Genomic DNA, 18667 nt, shown 5'->3' with positions numbered 1-18667 from the left:
CTCCCTACCTTGTGCTGTACTGGAACCTGTCAAACACATTCCCACCTCAGGGCCTTTGTATGTGCTGTGCCCACGACCCAGTATTCTTTTTTTCTCCAGCTTTTTGCACAGCGTCGCCCTCACTTGCTTTGGGTCGCGGTGCAACATCACCTCCCCAATCCCACTCCACCCCTGGTACTTTCTACCTCTTCCTGTTCTATTTTTCATTCTTAACTCTATCATTATCTGACAGTTTTGTTGGTGTGCCAACTGATGGTCCATGGGAGCTGGACCATGGTCAGTTTTGCTTACTTCTGCATCCCTGGCACATAGTTCAAGGATGACACTCAGGCTGGCAAGGAGTGATGTTTGTTGAGAGGAGAAATGAATCCTGGGGCATGGGTGAGGATTACAGTCAGATGTTCCTGGTGGCTTAAACAAAATGGAGGGTTAGCTCTTTTTCTGGAGGGAGGACACCCAGGGTTGGTGGAGCAATGTCATGAGAATGGGGAGCTGTTTAATGGGTGTAGAGTTTCAGATTTCCAAGAGTTCTGGGGATGACGGACCCCCAGTTCCTACATCATAGTTTTGCCATTGTCACTTTGTGGTTTTACCTCATGGTCCAAGGTGGACTGCACATGCTCCAGCCATCACATCCACATTCCGGCCACTGGAACACAACACTCCCCTCATCTGAAAGCCTGTGAGACTCCCATTTGATCATATTTTCAGCCTGGAACACAGATTCTGCTCCTTCCCTCCCTTCCTTCCTTCACCCAACTGAGGGCTGCTCTCTCCCAGCCACTGGAAAAACAGGTGAAGGGGTAGGGAGATCCAACTAGCCTGATCCAGTCCGGAGCTATATGCATTGATTGAGAACAGGCTGACAAAACAGGAACACAAGGGATGCATCGCACCAGTCCATGGCACACCAACAGCCCCCCACCTTCTCCCCCTGCCCCAGCACTGACCCCAGGAACTGGGGGTGTCTGTCCAGCTCTGCCTCCCCAGTCTGAGGTTGCTGGAGGCTGCTGGGTCAGTGCTGGATCCTCTCAGAACCCAGCATCACCCATCAGGGGGTAGGCACAGTGGAAGTGGGAACCAGGATTTAGACGCCCCATTCCTGACCATCCCCCTTCTCTGCCCCACATACCAACTGCTGCCAGTCCTGCCTGGTGTTGGCCCTGCATATCCCTCCTCCAAAGCTAGGATTCTAGTCTTCCATACCCCTAACCCACCCCTGGGTCTGCCCGGGCAGCCCCTGCAGAAACCAGCAGTTCTGAAGGCCTTGGCCCCAGGGGAACCAGGAGGACGCAGGTGCAGGGTGGGGCAGGGCAGGGTAGGAGTGGGGCGGGCATTCCCTCCCACCCCCGACACACACATTCACACAGGGGCCATGCTCTGGCTTCCCAGGCAGCTGGTCTCAGCGGCATCCAAGCTCCTCACCAGTTGCCTGGCTTCCAGGGTGCCCCTGAACCCAGAAACGTGGGGGCTGTGGGAGGGGAGGGAGTGTCTGCTTTGCTCTCGAGGGAGCCCCTAGAGACGGCAGCAGGATGGGTGGGCGGCCCTCGAGCCCCCTGGACAAGCGGCAGCAGCAGCACCTGAGGGGTGAGCTGGCATGGGGGGGGGTGGGAGGGGGGCAGGGGGGGGTTCAGGGCTAAGGTTGTCAGACACTGTGTCTGACAGTAATAGGATGCCCTACTAATGTGAATTCCAGATAAGTGATGAATATTCTTGTTTTGTATAAGTATGTCCCAAATTTTGCATGGGAGCATACTTATGTTAAAAAATGACACCTAATTTATCTGGAATTCACAGTTAATTGGTGTCCTGTATTTTTAATTGGTAAATCTGGTAACCCTATTCAGGGTATGGGTTCAGGATGAGGGCGAGGGACCAGGTGAGAGGTGGCTCAGCCAGATCTCCTGGGGTGATTTTCCTAGGTGGGAAGGGACCAGCAGGGGGAAACAGGCTCAGTTTCTGATTCGAGACTAAGAGGGGGCTGGTGGCTTTACATGGTTGAGCACCTACTATGTGCTGGTTACTGGGGACACAATGGGGTTGAGAATGGTTCCACCCTTCCTGGGTTCATGATCTAGAGCAGGAAAGAAGATCAAGTTATCATTACAAGAATGGCAGTTGACTAAGCACGGGGGAAAACTCGTAGGTTCCTCAAGTCGGGGGAAGAAGAAGGGGTGGGTAATTGCCCACTGAGGAGATAATGGTCAAGCCAGGGCTGGAGGGTTGTGATGGAGTTGGTAGGTGGGAGATGTGGGAAAAGCATCCTAGATAGGGGGAACAGCATGTCCACAGGCATGTGGCGTGTCTTGCAAACACTCACACCCAGACCATCCAAGTTCGCACCATAGCCCTGCCTTCAATCTCTGTGTGACCTTGGGTGAATGACTTCGTCTCTCTAGGTCTCATTCTCTTATCTGTAAAACAGGAATAGCAACAATGCCTACCTCATGGAACCATTGTGAAGATTCAGTAAATTACTCTATGCCATGTTGTTGTTTTTTTTTCCCTATAGGTGCTTAAACAAGATATTTATTTCTCTTGCCTATAGAGAGGTACAGTGGCAGGAAACCTGGTAAAAGTTAGACACCTGAACTCCTTCCACATCATGGTTCTACCATGTGTGGCTTCTGTGCCTAAGGCCACCTCGTGGCGCATAATGACTGCTGAAGCTCCAGCCATTGGGTCCACATTCCAGGCAGCAGGATGGATTTATGTCTTAAATACAGCCAAGTGCACACATCTTAGGGGAACAGCTTGAAGGACTTTAACACTTGTGTGATCACTTCCTATCAGGATGCAGAAAGTTCTCTGGTGCTAGGGTGAGGCTTTTAAAAGATTTTGAAACTCTCCCCAGGGAAGGGGCCAGAGGAAACTTGGGTGGGATGGATTAGTTCATTATCTTGATCATGGTGATAGTTTCTTGGGTGTGTAAAGGTGTCAGATTTCATCAGATTGTATGCTTTATGCAATTAAAGTTTATTGTGCATCAGTTACAAATTAAGCCTGAGTCACTTAATTCCCCCGCCCCCTGCCCCCACGTGGATAGAAACAGTCTGGACGGTGAGTGGAATTTAGAGCACGTCTTGTTGGGCACCTTTGGGGCGATGGCGGGAGCTCACATGGGGGTCTCTCTGCCTGTTCTGCCCTCCCCAGGCAGGTCTCCGGGGCCTGATTCCACCACCTTACTGTCCCCTTGCCCCTGCAGGCCAGGTGGACACCCTGCTGAGGAACTTCCTGCCCTGCTACCGCGGGCAGCTGGGAGCCTCTGTCCTGCGACAGATCTCCCGCGAGCTGGAGTCCCGGGAGCCAGCCGGATGCCAGCTGATGCGCAGTAAAGTGGGTGCCGCAAAGGGAGGGGGGCTGAGTGAGGGAAGCTGGGGGGGCGACTTTGGTTCAGTTGGGGGCCTCCTTCCACCTTGACCCTAGGGGGCGCCAAGACCTGAGGAGACTGTTTAAAAATTCATTCTTTGAACAAACATTCCCTGGGCACCTACTGCAGACCATGCCCTAGGCTAGACACCGGCGGCGGGGGGGGGGGGGGGGGGGGGGGCACAGCAGTGGTGGTCGAAGATCCTGCTCTGCACCCCCCTCCAGGCTCACAGTCTGTTGGGGGGAGAAATGAGCAAGCAAGTTAACAGGTCATGATGCAGGATGACTTCTGATAGATGCTATGAAGACAAGATGAAAGGCAGTGTTGAGGGGCAGGGGGTTGGGGTTCAGGGAGGGCCCCTCTGAGCTGAGATGTAACGAATGAGAAGGAACCAGATCTGGAAGCCAGAGTGGGAAGGGAATTCTAGGCAGAGGGGACAGCCCATGCAAAAGCATGCCCATTGGACCCTCAAACCTTTGCACATGTGGGGCCCTCTGCCTGGTGCTCTCTTCCTGTTCTTCCTCATGCTCCAGCCACGCTTCTTCCAAGAAGCCTTCCTTGATCACCACAGCCCCTTCCTGGTTTGGGTGCTCCCTCTGGGATCCCCATCCCACTGCTTTTCCGGGAAGCCTTGGGTCACACATCTGCCTCCCTCACTTGTCTGCCCTGTGAGGGCAGGGGCCAGGTCTGTCCCCCTCCCCCTCCCCCATATCCCTTGTGCTCACCTGGTGCCTGCACAGAGTAGGTGCTCAAGAAGAGTTTATCGATGGAACTTAAGAGTGTGGAGCTGCCTGGCTCAGCTCCAGATGTCTCCTGAGCCAACAAATGGCTCCACGTGCCCCGTACGACTCCCCCAGTCCTCACCAGCCTGCGAAATGAGTCTTCGACCAGTGAGGAAACTGAGGCACAGAGAGGTAAGGTGACCTGCCTGAGGTCACCCTGCCAGGAAGAGGCAAGGCATGATTTGAACCTGGAGTCCACGCTGGTTACTGGACCCTGGGTCCCTGCCCCAGTCAAGGGCTCTCAGTCTTCCCATCTTTCTCAGATGCTTCTTTTCCCAGTTATGCCTGACCTGGGCTGGAGGCTTCCCCCACCCTGTGGACACAGAGCCTTCTTCTTCTTTTTTTTTTTTTTTAAAGATTTTATTTATTTATTTGAGAGAGAGAGAGAGAAACAGCATGAGAGGGGATAGGGTCAGAGGGAGAAGCAGGCTCCCTGCTGAGCCGGGAGCCCGATGCGGGACTCGATCCCAGGACTCCGGGATCATGACCCGAGCCGAAGGCAGTCGCTTAACCAACTGAGCCACCCAGGCGCCCCCACAGAGCCTTCTTTCACCTGGGGCTCTCCCTGTCATGCTTGGGGCATCACAGGACCCCAGGTGTCGTCCCACCTGCACCTTTTGCCACCTGTAGGTTCTGGCCACCTGGGCCCCGGGCACAGTTGACATCGGGGTTCAAGCAGGGTGGGGGATTTCCCCTTGCTTCAGTTTGAACATTTTATCATATACTTATTTTATATATCATTTCTATAACAATGTTTTTTTAAATTTTTCAAGATTTTATTTATTTATTTGACAGAGAGAGACACAGCAAGAGAGGGAACACAAGCAGGGGGAGTGGGAGAGGGAGAAGCAGGCTTCCCGCGGAGCAGGGAGCCCAATGTGGGGCTCGATCCCAGGACCCTTGGGACCATGACCTGAGCTGAAGGCAGACGCTTAATGACTGAGCCACCCAGGCGCCCCTATAACAATGGTTTTTTTAAGGATTTTATTTTATTTTTTAAGTTTTTAAAATTTTTTATCTGTTTATTTGAGAGAGAGACAGAGACAGAGATAGCGAGAGAGGTGGGAAGAGAGAGAGAGCAAGAGAACTGAGCAGGGAGCCAGACACGGGCTCAATCCCAGGACCCTGGGATCATGACCTGAGCCGAAGACAGACGCTTAACCGACTGAGCCACCCAGGCGCCCCTCTATAACAATGTTCTAACAATATTATTATGAAAAATCTCAGGCCTCAGAGAAAGTTTGGAGAATCATTCAACAAACACCGGAGTTTCTACTGCCCCATCGAAGAATGAAAACATCACAAATACAGTTAATTTTTTCATCGAATATTTATCGAGCACCATCTGTGCACTGGGCCTTGCTCTGGGACCCAGTGATGAAACAAAATGCACACAATTCAGGTGGCCAGGTAGTGGGAAGAGTAACAAAGATAATAAAGTGATGTCCCACCCTGCCCAAGGGAGGGGTCTGTGGACAGAGGACTGGCTGTTTCGAATGAAGGCGAACTACACCTGCTCCATGACCCACAAATCCCTCTTGTATCAGTTAGCTAACACCGCGTAACAACACATCACACCGTCTGTGGCTGGAGACAACCCACGTGTATTACCTTACAGTTGCTGTGGGTCAGGAATGTAGACACAGCCTCCCGAGTTCTTTCTTTTGGGGTCTCTCACAGGCTGCAATCAAGATGTTGGTCAGGGGGCGCCTGGGTGGCTCAGTTGGTTAAGCGACTGCCTTCGGCTCAGGTCATGATCCTGGAGTCCCGGGATCGAGTCCCACATCAGGCTCCCTGCTCAGCGGGGGGTCTGCTTCTCCCTCTGCCCTCTTCCCTCTCGTGCTCTCTGTCTCTCATTCTCTCTCTCTCAAATAAATAAATAAAATCTTTAAAAAAAAAAAAAAGATGTTGGTCAGGGCTGGGGTCTCCTCTGAGGCTCAAGTGGGGAACAGTCCGCTTCCAAGTGGGGGCTGTGGGGGGATTAAATCAGTTTGTATGTGGAAGTGTCACAAACAAGTGCATGCTCTCAGCATGTGAGAAAGAACAGAGGTGACATAGCAACAGCACCTGACCTCCCTGTACTTGGTGGAGGCTGGGATGGATGGAGGGTGCTTTCTAAAGGTGGTCTGGACATGGGGACACTGGTTTGTGCCCCTGACATCCACCGGCCCCTCCTCCTGCAGAAGCTTCCCCGAGTCCGTGAGCACCGAGGGCCTCTGACCCAGTTTGGGGGCCACCCACCTCGGTGGCAGCCAATCTTCTGTGTCCTGCGTGGGGATGGCCGCCTGGAGTGGTTCAGCCACAGGGAGGTAAGCAAGTGTCTCTTGTCTCTTCCATTCTGGCCTCACCATCCCATTTTCCTCAGCATGGGTTTGGGGTCCAGCTCCCAACGTGGTCCTCTTTCCTTTCTTCAGTTACCTGGTATGAATTGAGGGTCCCTATGAGATTGGCCTGGGATGGGTGACCATCTCTTGCTGGGCTGGGTAGGTAAACTGAGGTCCAGGCCAGGAGTAGGGATTTACACATGGTCATCAGCAGAGCTGAGGTTGAAACTGTGAGAGGCCTCTGCGTATCACATCTGGCTGGGAATTTGGGCAGGTCATTTGTGCCCCTGGGACTCAGTTTCCACCTCTGTGAAATGGGATGATGGTGGTCCAGGCCACACGGGGCTGTGAGGATTTAGTGAAATAATCCTCAGACAATATTTGGGACTAGCCTAGCACACAGTGGGTGCTGGGTGCTTGACTACAGGGAGTGAAGGAGAGTGGGTGGAGGACTTCCCTAGCTAGCCCTAAGCCTTCCCCTGATCCCACAGTTGGGACATGGAAGGCACCGTTTAGACCTGTCCCAAGCTGGTTCTCTGGATGCCTTTCATAGGAATATGAAAATGGGGGCCATCCCTTGGGTTCCATGGCCTTGACAGGGTATACTGTCCTGACTTCCCAGCGTGAATATCTCCGCCTATTGGATACTCTCTGCCCAGTCTCCTCAGGTAAGTTTCCTGGGACCTCAAGAGCAGGTTTCTTTAGTTTAGAATTGTTGACAGTTGGGGCCAAATCATTCTTTGCAGGGAGGGGGACACCCTGTGCATTGCAGGATGTTGAACAACATCCCTGGCCTCCACCCACTTGATGGCAGTAGCACCCCGCTCCCCCCCATGAGAGGTGTGACAATCAAAAATATCTCCAGACATCATCAGGTATCCGCTGGGGGCAGTATTGCCTTTGGGTGAGCACCCCAGCTCTAGCAAGAGAAATATCCACTCTCATCAGAGACAGAAGGAGACTTAGAACATTGGACCAGAATCGAAGTAGCAAGGGTAAAACAATAAAACCTGGGTTCGGTGAGCACATGGGGAGATGGGCACTGGTGGGTGGGCTGCGGTTGAAGGGCTGGGGTGACCAGCGATTTCTGCCTTCCGGATTCCTGCATCTTCCTGTGGTCCCATCTATCACTCTGGAAATCAGAACCAAACACTGAGGATTTAGGACACCCCAAATTAATTAACCAAAAAGAAATTCACTCATTATGTCCCCCCCAACAATCCCCCCAACAGTCCTCCCAATAATATCTCATTGGTATCACTTTTAAGCCCATTTTATAGGCAGGAAACCCGAGGTTCAGATAGAAAAACTGCGCCCTACGCATAGAGCTAGCAAATGATTTGGCGGGGTTTGAATCTGGACCTTGCTGAGCCCCCAGGGCAAGCAGGGCTCAGATCACGTGCCCACTCAGCTGGATTGGTGGTGGCTGCCCAGGCCTCTGGGTTAAGGAGGATCCTGAGGCTGGGAAACAATGCTGGGATGGATTGCTGATGTCTGTCTGCCATGGGCCCACCTCCCTCGGGGACTGAGCTAGAATCAGGAGAGTGCAATTATGAAAGCGTGGTTCATCCTTACTGAGCAACTGCCCACGCTGGGGGCTCCTCTAAGCGTGTCATGGGTGTTTTCTTCTAAGTGAACGAATGATTGTAGAGTGAGTGCGTGAATGAAGACACAATCTCCTCTGCCCGCTTGCAGGAGAGCATACGCAGGAAGAGTCTGACCCCCTCCTGGAAATGCCGGTGAACTTCCCCCTATTCCTGCAGCACCCCTTCCGCCGGCACCTCTGTTTCTCTGCAGCCACGGGAGAAGCGCAGCGAGCCTGGAGGCTAGCCCTACAGGGTGGCATCCGGCTTCGTGGCACAGGTGGGTCCTGGGAAAGGCCAGGCAGCTGTGGGTCTTGGAGTCTGAGGTAAGGTAGCTAGCTGCCCCTGCTGGCCATGGGGTCATTGTCTCCAAGTGTCTAGTTTCTTCACGAAATGGATTGTGGGGGGAGACAGAAGCAACAACTGGCAGTTACAAGTGACCTGGGCTGCAGGGCTGCGCTGGGGACACAGCCTTGTGGCAGCTTAGCCTGGGAGATCAGGGAGGGCTACTCGGAGGAGGGGAGGAAGGGAAGTCAAGCCTGATGTCTGACAAGGATAAGGGGCCAGCTAGGTGAAGAAGGGGAACGGGACCAACACATATGTTGAGCAGGTTGTTGAGTGCACAGATGTACCTATGTGGAGGGGCAGCCCGGGCTGTGACTGTCCACAGCGGATGCTTTTTCCTAAATCGTATTATAAAGGTGCCTTATGGGCGGGTGATGGTCCTGGGGCACCGTGTTCCCTGCAGAGGGCACTGCTTGTGCAAGGGTCAGGAGATGGGGGAGCCTTGGGCGTTCTGGGACCTGGTGAGGAGGTCGAGGGCTTCCTTCCCGGGGCGATAGGGAGCCAGGCGGAGGTGAGAGCAGGGGAGGAGTGGGCTGGCACTGAGGAGCTGCCCCCTCAGTCCTGCAGCGAAGTCAGGCCCCCGCTGCCCGTGCCTTCCTGGACGCCGTAAGACTCTATCGGCGGCACCAAGGCCACTTTGGCGACGACGATGTGACCCTGGGCTCGGACGCCGAGGTCAGTGCCAAGCAAGGCCGTCCCCGGGACCCTCTAGGCCCGCCGCAGCGCTCACGGTCCCCTCTCCCGCAGGTGCTGACCGGGGTGCTGATGCGGGAGCTGCTGCCCGCGCTGCGAGCCCAGACCCTGCCCGGCCTGCGGGGGCCCGGGCGCAACCGTGCCTGGGCCTGGACCGAGGTAGGCGCGGGGTCGCGGGGGTGGGGCCGGGACACGGGGGGGGGGGACCGGACCCGGGGGCCCATCTCCCCCCTCCTCGCCACTGTCCCCTAAACTCTCTCTGCGTCTCTCTGCGTCTCCGTCTCTCTGTTCTCGCACCCCCGCCCCATCTCGGCTCCCTCCCGCGCCTCTGGCCCGTGTGGGGTCCCCTCGGCCGGGCCGGGCAGCTCCTAGACGCAGTGCACGCCGCCGTCCTGGCCCGGGCCTCCGCCGGGCTCCGCGCCTTCCAGCCGGAAAAGGACGAGCTGCTCGCGGTCCTGGAGAAAACCCTCCGGCCCGACGTGGACCAGATACTGCGGCAGCAGGAGCGCTTGGCGGGGAGGCTGCGGGGTGAGCCCAGGGGGCGTGGCCTGGGCGGGCGGGGGCGGGGACGAGAGCCTGAGAGGTGGCCGGCGAACCGGGTGGGTGTAAGGGGTGGGGCCGAGAATCCCGACCCGAGACCCAGCTGGGCAGAGCAGGGGCAGGGGCCGGGGCGGGGTTGTGGGGGGGGAAGGAAGGGGAAGAAAGGGCGGGCGGGCACAAGGGACTGGGTCTCAGTGAGAGTCTGGTCGTGGCCGAGGCTCCAGGATGCGAGACAAGGGCGGGGTCAAGAGGGAGGTCCGGGCGTGGAAGGGCGTTGGGTTAGGAATGGAGAGAGGGACACCCAGTCGGGAGACTGGTGGAGGCACAGGCAGTGACAGACCTGACCCGGGATATCCCGGTCAGATGGCGGAGGCTCCCACTCCGCTCTGTAACCAAGAGAACCGGGTTGGAATCCGGACTCTCCCTCTGGGGCGTGGGACTTGGAGCTGATTGCTGCCGTTCTCAAAGCCTCAGTTTTCTCTGGTGTGAAATGATAGAAGAGGGTGCTCAGAGTCTGAGCTCCTGTCCTCCTCGTGCTGAGCCCAGAGCCGCCTCCACCCCCTTTGCGGAGCCCCTGTGGAGGAGACCCAGGCTAGTGTCTTCCACTCGCAGTCGAGGTCCAGCGCCCCCTGGAGTCGTGCCTGCGCGGGAAGGTGGACACACAGCTGTCCCTGGTCACGCAAAAGCTGCTGAGCACCATGGAAGCCGTGCTCTCGGCAGTGCAGACCCTCCTAGCTCAGGGCATGGACCGCCTGTCTCGCCATCTGCGTGGGAACTCCTCTGGCACGCAGCTGCGCAAGGAGGTGAGCTCCAGTGTGTGCGTGTGTGTGTGTGTGGGGGGGGGGGTGTTCATCCGATGGACCGGCAGTGTGTTAAATTTACAGAAGAGTTGCATGAACTGTTTCATCTTTCTGTTTGAAACCCTCTTTTGAAAACCTTTCTTGAACTTTGTTCTAGGCTGCTTTTTACTTATTGTAGATCACCACGCTATGGTCACTGGGGGCACAGTTTAAAACATGGTTGGGGGGAGGAGTAAAATGACAAGAATAGCATTTTAGCAACATGAGTCTGGAGTCACCTACCCTCAAATTCCTCCTCTTCCCATTCCCTTGTTGTTGGAGCCCACCCCATCCCCTAAGCCAGCGAATTCTGCTCCACACAGGTCACCTCAGTTCTTCTGATATTAAATGAAGACCTACTAAGAGCCAGGAAAACTTCAACTTATTAAGCTTCTGTTTCATAATCATCTCCTCCAGGAACTTTCCCTGCTCCCTCTCTGTATCCACAGCTACTTGTGTTTCCTTCCTCACAGATGGGTTTACATGCCCCTGTAGTTGTTTGTCTATAGTTTATCTCCCCCAACTTTTCTGTGAGCTCCTTGAGGCCAAAGACCATATTGGATTACTTCATTTCTGCAGCTGCAGAGCCCCCCAGCACAGAGAGGGCATCAGGTGGTGGGTGTAGATGTGACAAGGGCTGAGTGTGCCTATTTCCTCTCAGTCATGCCAGCACTGCATGTTATCCATTTTTTTCAGGTTTTACCATTTTATGTCTATCACACCATACCTGTTACTTTTATTATGCATTTTTGGGGTAATGACTGAGGTGGGATGTATTTCCATTTGCATTTCTCCTACTATGAATTGGCTGTGAGGTCCTTGGCCCTGCTTTTCCATCAACTGATGGTGCTTTTCTCACCTGCCTGCCACTGGAGCCCAGGTTTACTCATTTGGGGAGATGCCATGGGACCCAGAGCTGATGCAGACCTGCTACCATGAGGCTGAGCGAAGCCAGGGGCACCTAGGGCAGCTGGTGGTGCCATTTGGCTTCTTCGGAACACAGAGCCTGGTGTTTGGGGCCCAGGATCTCGCACAGCAGGTGAGGGGGAAAAGGAGGCTGAAGGAGGCAGGGGCAGCAGAGTCCACTGAACAGGTGCTAGGGAGACCGTGATGACCAACAGAACTAGCCTCCCTCACTGGGCTCACATGTGGTGGACAGGGCTGTGGTGCAGACACACGAGGTGCTATGGGAGCCCTGAGGAGGTGCTCGATTCATGTCCAGTTAGGAGGACCTCCAGGAGGAGAGGACTTCTGAACTGAGACAGCAAGGGGAAGAATGGGGGTGGGGTATGTCCTGGGTAGAGGGAAAATTGTGGATCAGCACCCGGAGGTGAGGGAGTTTGCCTGCATGTGGAGGAAATGAAGCCATTTAGAGATATTGGGTTGTAGGTTTCAATCGAGGGCAGAAAGGTGGGAGATGTGCCAGCAAGGTGGATGGGCAGATAGGTCAGGGACTTGAATATGGGGCTAAGGGGCCAGGCTCTGTCCTGAGGGCAATGGGGAGCGCCAGCAGGTGTGTGAGCAGGTGAGGGGTGTGATCAGATTCAAGATTTAGGAAGCCCTACCTGCGGAAGGGGGACTGTTGGGGGCAGGAGTAGAAGAGGCAAGAAGGAGGCCTGAACCAGAATGGGTGCTGTTGATGGAGAGAAGTGGGGTGTGTTTGAAGGCCAAGGGAATGGGACCTGCTAATTGACATGGTGAGTGAAGGAGACAGGGATTGAGAAGACCAAGTGCTGCCTAGTACAGTTGTTCAATTTGTACACTGCACAAGAGCACTCAGACAAGGAGGCTGAACTCCGACCAGCTCTCTGCTCCCCAGATTGAGCACCCTGGCACCATCTTCCAGAGGGGAGGGCACTTTCTGCTAGATTACACATAGGTTCCCACTGATTGCCTGACTCCCAAGTCCTGAGTGGAGGGAGATGCTGTTTCTTGAGACAAAAAGGAGGTTGGGGAAAAGTGGCTGGTCGGGTCAGTCTGGATGCTGAGAAGGGTCAGCCAGGTAGTCGCAGGGCCCAGAAGGCCGCAGCATGGATTCCCAGGGGGCTTATCAGATGCTCTTCCTGCAGCTTATGGCCGACGCCGTGACCACCTTCCTACAGCTGGCGGACCAGGGTCTGACCACAGCCCTGGACTGCACCCAGGCTGCCCAGCAGCTGGAGAAAGTCCGGGGACGTGTGCTGAAGGTGAGGTCCGCTGGGAGGGCATGGGAGTGGGCCTGCCTGCTCCGATGGCCACTGGACCGGCCGCTGTGTGTGTCCGGCAGAAGTTCCAGTCGGACAGCAGCTCGGCGCAGAGCAAGTTCATCCGCGGGTGGCTACTCTGCATCTTCTTGCCCTTTGTGTTGCACCAGCTGGAGGGGAGCTGCAAAGTGGTGAGTAAGAGGGCATGTGCGTGCACATCCTAGAGGACAACCAAGTGTCTGTCTCTTTCTATAAAGTGGGCAGCGTGCTCTCTCCCTCGGAGTCACTGTGACCATAAGAGACTCTTGTTCCCTAAGACTTGTGGTTGGGGTGGATGGCTCTTCTGGGCTCCCACGATGCCCTCTGCTTCTCCCATGAGAGTGCTCAGCATCTGTCATTTGAGAGCTGCGGTGGGGGCCCAGGCATCGTATATCAGTGGGTGACATGGGCTTCAGGGAAGGGAGGAGGCAAAGAGGGAATGTGTGTGTGTTGGGGGGTTTGCCAGGTGGTCAGGGAGGCTCTCGGTGAGAATGACACCTGAGAAGCAGTGAACTGAGGGCATGAGCCGTGTCCTGGGGAAGCGTGGTCTGGGCAGAAGGCCACAGCACGTGCAAAGACCCTGAGGTCGGACGGTGCCTGGTGTGTGGGAGGAATAGTGAGGAGGCGCGCATGGCTGGAGCTCGGTGAGTGAGGGTGTAGGAAGGGAGCAAGAGAGAAGGTCACAAGGGCCTGGTCACACAGGGGTGCCAGGCAGGGGTCTGCCTCAGTTGCTGACAAGATCCTCTCGCCGAGGCAGTTGGGTGGGAGGGCTAGCAGAGATAGCCGCACTATTCCCATTGAGATGTGATGTGCTGTGTTTCACTGATCCCCACAACAACCTGAGGGAATATGGATCAAGGAGCCCATTGTAGAGATGAGGAAATTTAGTCCCAAGGTCCCCCCACCGCTAATCAGGGTCAAAGTTACAACCCTCCCCTCCAGCCCAGCCCCTCAGCCGCCTCTGTTCCAGGAGCTGCTTGAGTTCGAAGGAGACGTCCTTGCTGTGGGTAGCCCGGCTCTGACCATCGAGGGCATCTCTAAAGACATTGTCCAGGGGGTCCTGCTGCAAAGGATTGACAGAGGTGAGCCCCATTCCTCTATGGCTCAAGGAAGCCTGGTGACCCCTGGCTGTGTGTACCATGCTCTACCACGTTCCCCATCACCTCTTACTTTCTGTTAACACTAGCCCCAGGGTAGGACTGGGACAGATGGGGACTAGGGTGAGTGAGTCTTCGAGGGGCAGTGATGGAAGTTCCCTAAAGGAGGAGGCATTGGAGCAAGGCTGTGAGGGGTGTGTAGGAGTTCTCAGGATGAAGGGAAGGAGGCAAAATTCAGAAACTGGGGGTAGACATTTATATTTATTCATTCAGTAACCACTCCCTGTTCTTTCTGGGCTGACATTGAAACCCCCAGAGTTCTTGGATCTTCTGGGCTGGGGAGCAGCTCCAGAACCATCTCTTCTCCTTCTTTCTTCATCAGTTTGTTCATGACCTAATGCCTGAGACTGCAGAGATGTGTGCTGGGATGAGCGATGTGAGACTAAGGGCATGTCATGGCAGTCACGTGGCTGATGCAGAGGACATGAAGGAGAATGGAAGGAGAGGAGGCTGGGGGCTGCTGGGGCAGGTGTGCAGGGCCTGAAATAACAGGCAGAGGAGGTTAGGCTTTATTGAGCAGGCAAGGGGGAGCCATGGAGAGTGTGTGAGCAGAGGGCAACAGTGACCATCCTGGAAGCCAGGGAGGAGGCTGAGGGCACAGTCCTGGAGGTGAAGGATGGACTCAGGCAGCTCTCCTCTTTCTTGGGAGAATCCAAAGACAGTAGGGTTCTGGGAGCCAGGAAATGAGGGTGAGGATGTCCTTGGTCTTTGGGCATCCAGACAAAAAGAACTAAATTCCTTTAGAAAAAGGATATTTTAATGGAGAAAAAGCTATTCTCTAATTGGAAAAAAAAAAAAATCCAGAAACAGCTAACTTCAGAGAGTTTCTGTTCCTGGAGGTTTTACATGTCCTTAATTGACTTGTAATGTCTGCTTGGAGTGCTATGTTGGCAGGTGGGGCTGGTAGGGGGCTCAATGAAAGTGTGGGGATCAGCTAGCAATGTCTACCATGGGCACAGGTATGGAGAGAGGCTTATTTGAATATGGGTTCCTGGTTGAGACATTTCCTCCCATCCTTTGCCCTCTTGTGGCCTCTCAGAGAGAATGCATGGAATCCCCAGGTGGGTCCAAGGTTTTATCTCTCGCTTTAGAATTGAAAAAGGCCCTTGGTGCCAGTGACGTGTCTTGCACTCTGGATGGCTGCTCGGAGGCCCCATGGGACCAGACAGGAGTAGGTGAGGACCTCAAAAGCCCTTGGGCCATGCCAGTGAATTGTTGGGGGGTAGTGGGGCCTGGCATGGGGTGTAAGGGATGGTTGTAAGTGTGGATTCCTGGATGGAACAGCATATATATCTTATCCCCTGACCCAGCCAGGTTGGCCAAGCTCATGGTAAAAGGGCAATGGGGAGCCAATGTTTGTCTGAGCCACAGAGGTACTCTCTGGCATGCATAGGAATTTGTGTCCCATTTCGTCTTGCCGGGACTAGGACTCCATGGAGTCTCTCCCAGCAGCTACCAGTTCCCAACACTGCGAGGGGAGATTGTGGTGATGGGAGCCTTGGGTCCACCACAACAAGGGCTGCTCTGGGAGATGGGTATAGGGAGCCAGGCTCAGGGCCAGGGCAGCCTGGCCTACTGCAGGATCCTACAGCGAGCTCTTTGTTGGAGCAGTAAATGCATTTAGGGCTGAGGCTGACACTGCTGGTGGGGCAGGGATCCTCAACTCCAGCCGTGAGATGGAAATGTGTCATGGGGACTTCCCTGAAATGGGGCAGAAAACAACTGGTCCAACTAGAAGCAGACCGGTGGGCAGGACGGCTATAACCTGGATGTTCAGAATCCAGGGCAGGTGCAGGGATTCTGGAACAGCTCACAGCTCAATCCCCTTGTGTATTGCTATTGTGAGAGCCAACTAAGCAGCTCCCACACTTTTCAGCCACAGAAACTCTGAGATAATATGTGTTGTTTTTAGCTGCTAACTTTTGGGATCATTTGTTACACAGCAATAGCTAACTAATACACTAATACATTGCTGATCTGGGGTAGCATCCCGTAGTTGATCACTGTAGATAAACTGATGAATATACATAAGTGCTGGGATAAATGGAGATTAAACTGTCTTAGAAAGACTTCTAGGTGTCAGAATATTTGGGGATTCGCAAGTGAGGATGAGGGATTGCAAATGGGCCCCTTAATCTATTTGACCAGAATCTAACCGATGATGGCCATTTTGCTTCTAGTCTTCCAACTAACTGTTAATGTTACAGGGAATGACCTTGTACATACTTTCCAGGCAAGTGCAGGTCTCTGTGGGTAAATCCCCCAGTATGAAATCTCAGGGTTTTGAGCATTTGTGTTTGGTGTTTCAACAGCAGTCTCCAGAGCACTCTCCCACCTGGTGGGAGTCTGGTCCCACCTGGTGACCCTTACCTGTGTGCAGGTGGCCCTGGTGACCAGCAGTCTGGTCCCACCTGGTGACCCTTACCTGTGTGCAGGTGGCCCATTTCCCCACAGACTGCACAGGCTACCAGCTGACTCAGGATTTCTCAGATCTTCTGAGTGAATAATGGCATCTTGGCATCATTTTTATGAGCATGTCTTGTTGGAGATGAGATTAAGCATCTTTTTGTGTGTTTAAGAACTGTTTTTAGCTTCTTTTCTGTGAAACTTTGTTCCTCTCCTTGGCCCACGTATCTTCTGGGCGCTTGTCATTTTCTGCTCAGTTTCTTTTGTTAGGCTTCCATTTACTGAGCATTTACTCTGTGCCAGGCATTTGATGTGTTTTGGCATCCTGATGATACTTTCTATTTTACAGATGAGGAAGCTGAGGCTCAGAGAGGAACTTGCCCTGAGCAGCCAGGCTCTGGTACCGAGGTCCAGTCACTCTGCCCGCTGCCTCCTCCTAGAACATTCTGCAGCTGAGTCTTTGGACACCTCAGTCCTCGTTCCCATTGGATAAATGTCTACTAGTGGAATTTCGGAGTCAAGCATATGCACCATTTCAAGGCTTTTATAACCCTCATACCTCCACCTCATTCCTCTCCAGAAAAGCTGGGCTTTTTTTTTACACTCCCATTAGCAGCATTTGTGCATATTCTCCATATCCTTTCCAAACACTAGAAATTTTCACAAAAGAAAAAATGTCAATTTGAGACACACACACATTTCATTGTTTAGTTTGAATTTCATTAATGATTACACTGAACCTAAAAATATGTTTATTGGCCATTTTTATGTTCGTGCTTTTTGTTGTTGTTGTTTTTTAAGTCAATTGCATGTTCATGGCTTTTGCCTACTTTTCAGGAGAGTTTATCTTTTTCTTATTGATCTCTAATAATTCTTTGTATATTAAAGATATTAATGCTTTGTTATACAGGTTACAGGTACTTTTATTCTCAGCCTGCTGTGGACCTTTTGGGTTTGTTTATTTGCTCCAAATCTTAACTTGGTATCAAGTTTCCCAGCTGAGAGTGAAGCATTTGCTGACTTCCCTCTGCTTGCCAGAAGAGTCATCTGTTTACTGGGGGTTGGCAGCTTCTCCCTATCACAAGCCTTCCAGCTGCTTCCGGAGCAGATTCTGAGGGATTTCCCCAGGGTCCTTCTTGGTTCAGCTTTCAGAGGGGTTCAGCTCCATGGAGATAGTTTCCTCCCATTCCGCCCTGGAGTTTTCAGCCTCCCCAAAAAGGAAGATTTTCTTCACTTTTCCTGATTTTACCCTCCAATTCAAACTTCTGACATACATTTGTGCTTTTACAGCCCTTGTACAGCTGTTTTTGTTTGTTTGTTTTTTTTAATTTTTAACCCAGAACGTGATGTTAGCTCTGTAAAATTAGAGCAACAAAAACTTGTCATCCTGCCCTCTGAGGAAATCACTATTTGCTTATGGTTCTAAAATCTTCCAGTCTTTTCTCAGTTTATCAGGGTATGAGATGTGTCTTGTCACTGTTTTTCTAACTTAATATGAATGATCTTTCCTTGTCAGGTCCATAGAGTGTAAAATGGTTTTTGCCATTTTGTTACAGAAAGTTTCAAAACATACCCCAAAAGTACACCCCTGTGTGCCCCCTCTCGGATTCAGCAGTGACCAAGTGTGGCCAGATCCCTTTCCTCCACTCCCATCCCTCACCCCCTTAGTCAATTGTATAACCAGTACATTTTAGGCTGTGTTTCCAAAATATTCAGCTAAAAACTGAACTTGAGCAAAGGATTGTTGTGGAAAAAATGTGGAGAACAGAAGCAAAGGAGAGAAATGAAATTGGAAGAAGGGGATGGAGAAGTAGAAGGACATGCGGAGGAGGAAGGGCAAGTATCAGGTGACTCTGCTAGCCAAGCTGGGAGATTTGGGGCTTTTGGATCAAGCCCACCGCCCTGTCCTACTTCCTTAAGTTCAGGCCCTACTGTCCCTTGAGCACAAGGCCACATGACCTGGGCCCTGCATTTTACTTAACAATACTGAATCTTTTCCTCCCGACCACCATATGAACAAATGTATACCTGAGCATCCTTCTTAAAACTTAATTTTTAAGAATGACACAAAAACAATCAATAGAAAGTACATTAGAGTATGGGGAAACAATCCCCTGGTAGCATTTCTATGGAAACTCCCACCCTGCCTCCGGAGGGCGTGCTCAGCACTTGCAAGTATCACGTGGCTCCATCTGACGCCAACCCTGCGGGGTCGGTAAGACCCTATTTTACAGATGGACAAACTGAGGCTCACACTGGGAGCCCACGGTGGGGGCTGAATTTGAAGCCAGGTCTGGGGACGCCAGGGTCCCCGCGCTTAATACCCACCAGCCCTTGAGTACATCCCTGTGAAACCAGGTCCTAACTAGCCAGGTCCGCCTGGTGGCACAGACTGGGTCCTATACA

The 18667-nt window shown here is 53.1% G+C and overlaps 1 protein-coding gene across 1 annotated transcript; it reads left to right on the top strand.

Annotated features, from left to right (window-relative positions):
- The first annotated feature begins 1517 nt into the window (after positions 1-1517).
- NIBAN3 (niban apoptosis regulator 3) lies at positions 1518-17157 on the top strand. Its single transcript, XM_034996701.1, has 15 exons — positions 1518-1587; positions 3206-3336; positions 6336-6461; positions 7030-7144; positions 8172-8339; positions 8964-9079; positions 9152-9256; positions 9463-9625; positions 10250-10440; positions 11357-11515; positions 12546-12662; positions 12743-12850; positions 13669-13780; positions 14947-15030; positions 16611-17157. Exons 1-15 carry the CDS (start codon positions 1533-1535, stop codon positions 16715-16717), a joined length of 1857 nt encoding a protein of 618 aa, XP_034852592.1. The 5' UTR covers positions 1518-1532; the 3' UTR covers positions 16718-17157.
- Positions 17158-18667: the final 1510 nt, after the last annotated feature.

This window comes from Mirounga leonina, unplaced genomic scaffold, assembly GCF_011800145.1.
Source record: "Mirounga leonina isolate KUSES-001 unplaced genomic scaffold, KU_Mleo_1.0 Mir_94, whole genome shotgun sequence".
In the NCBI taxonomy this organism is placed as follows: domain Eukaryota; kingdom Metazoa; phylum Chordata; class Mammalia; order Carnivora; family Phocidae; genus Mirounga; species Mirounga leonina.
Note: the sequence above shows the minus strand (reverse complement) of the source record. Positions and strands in the feature narration are given on the sequence as shown.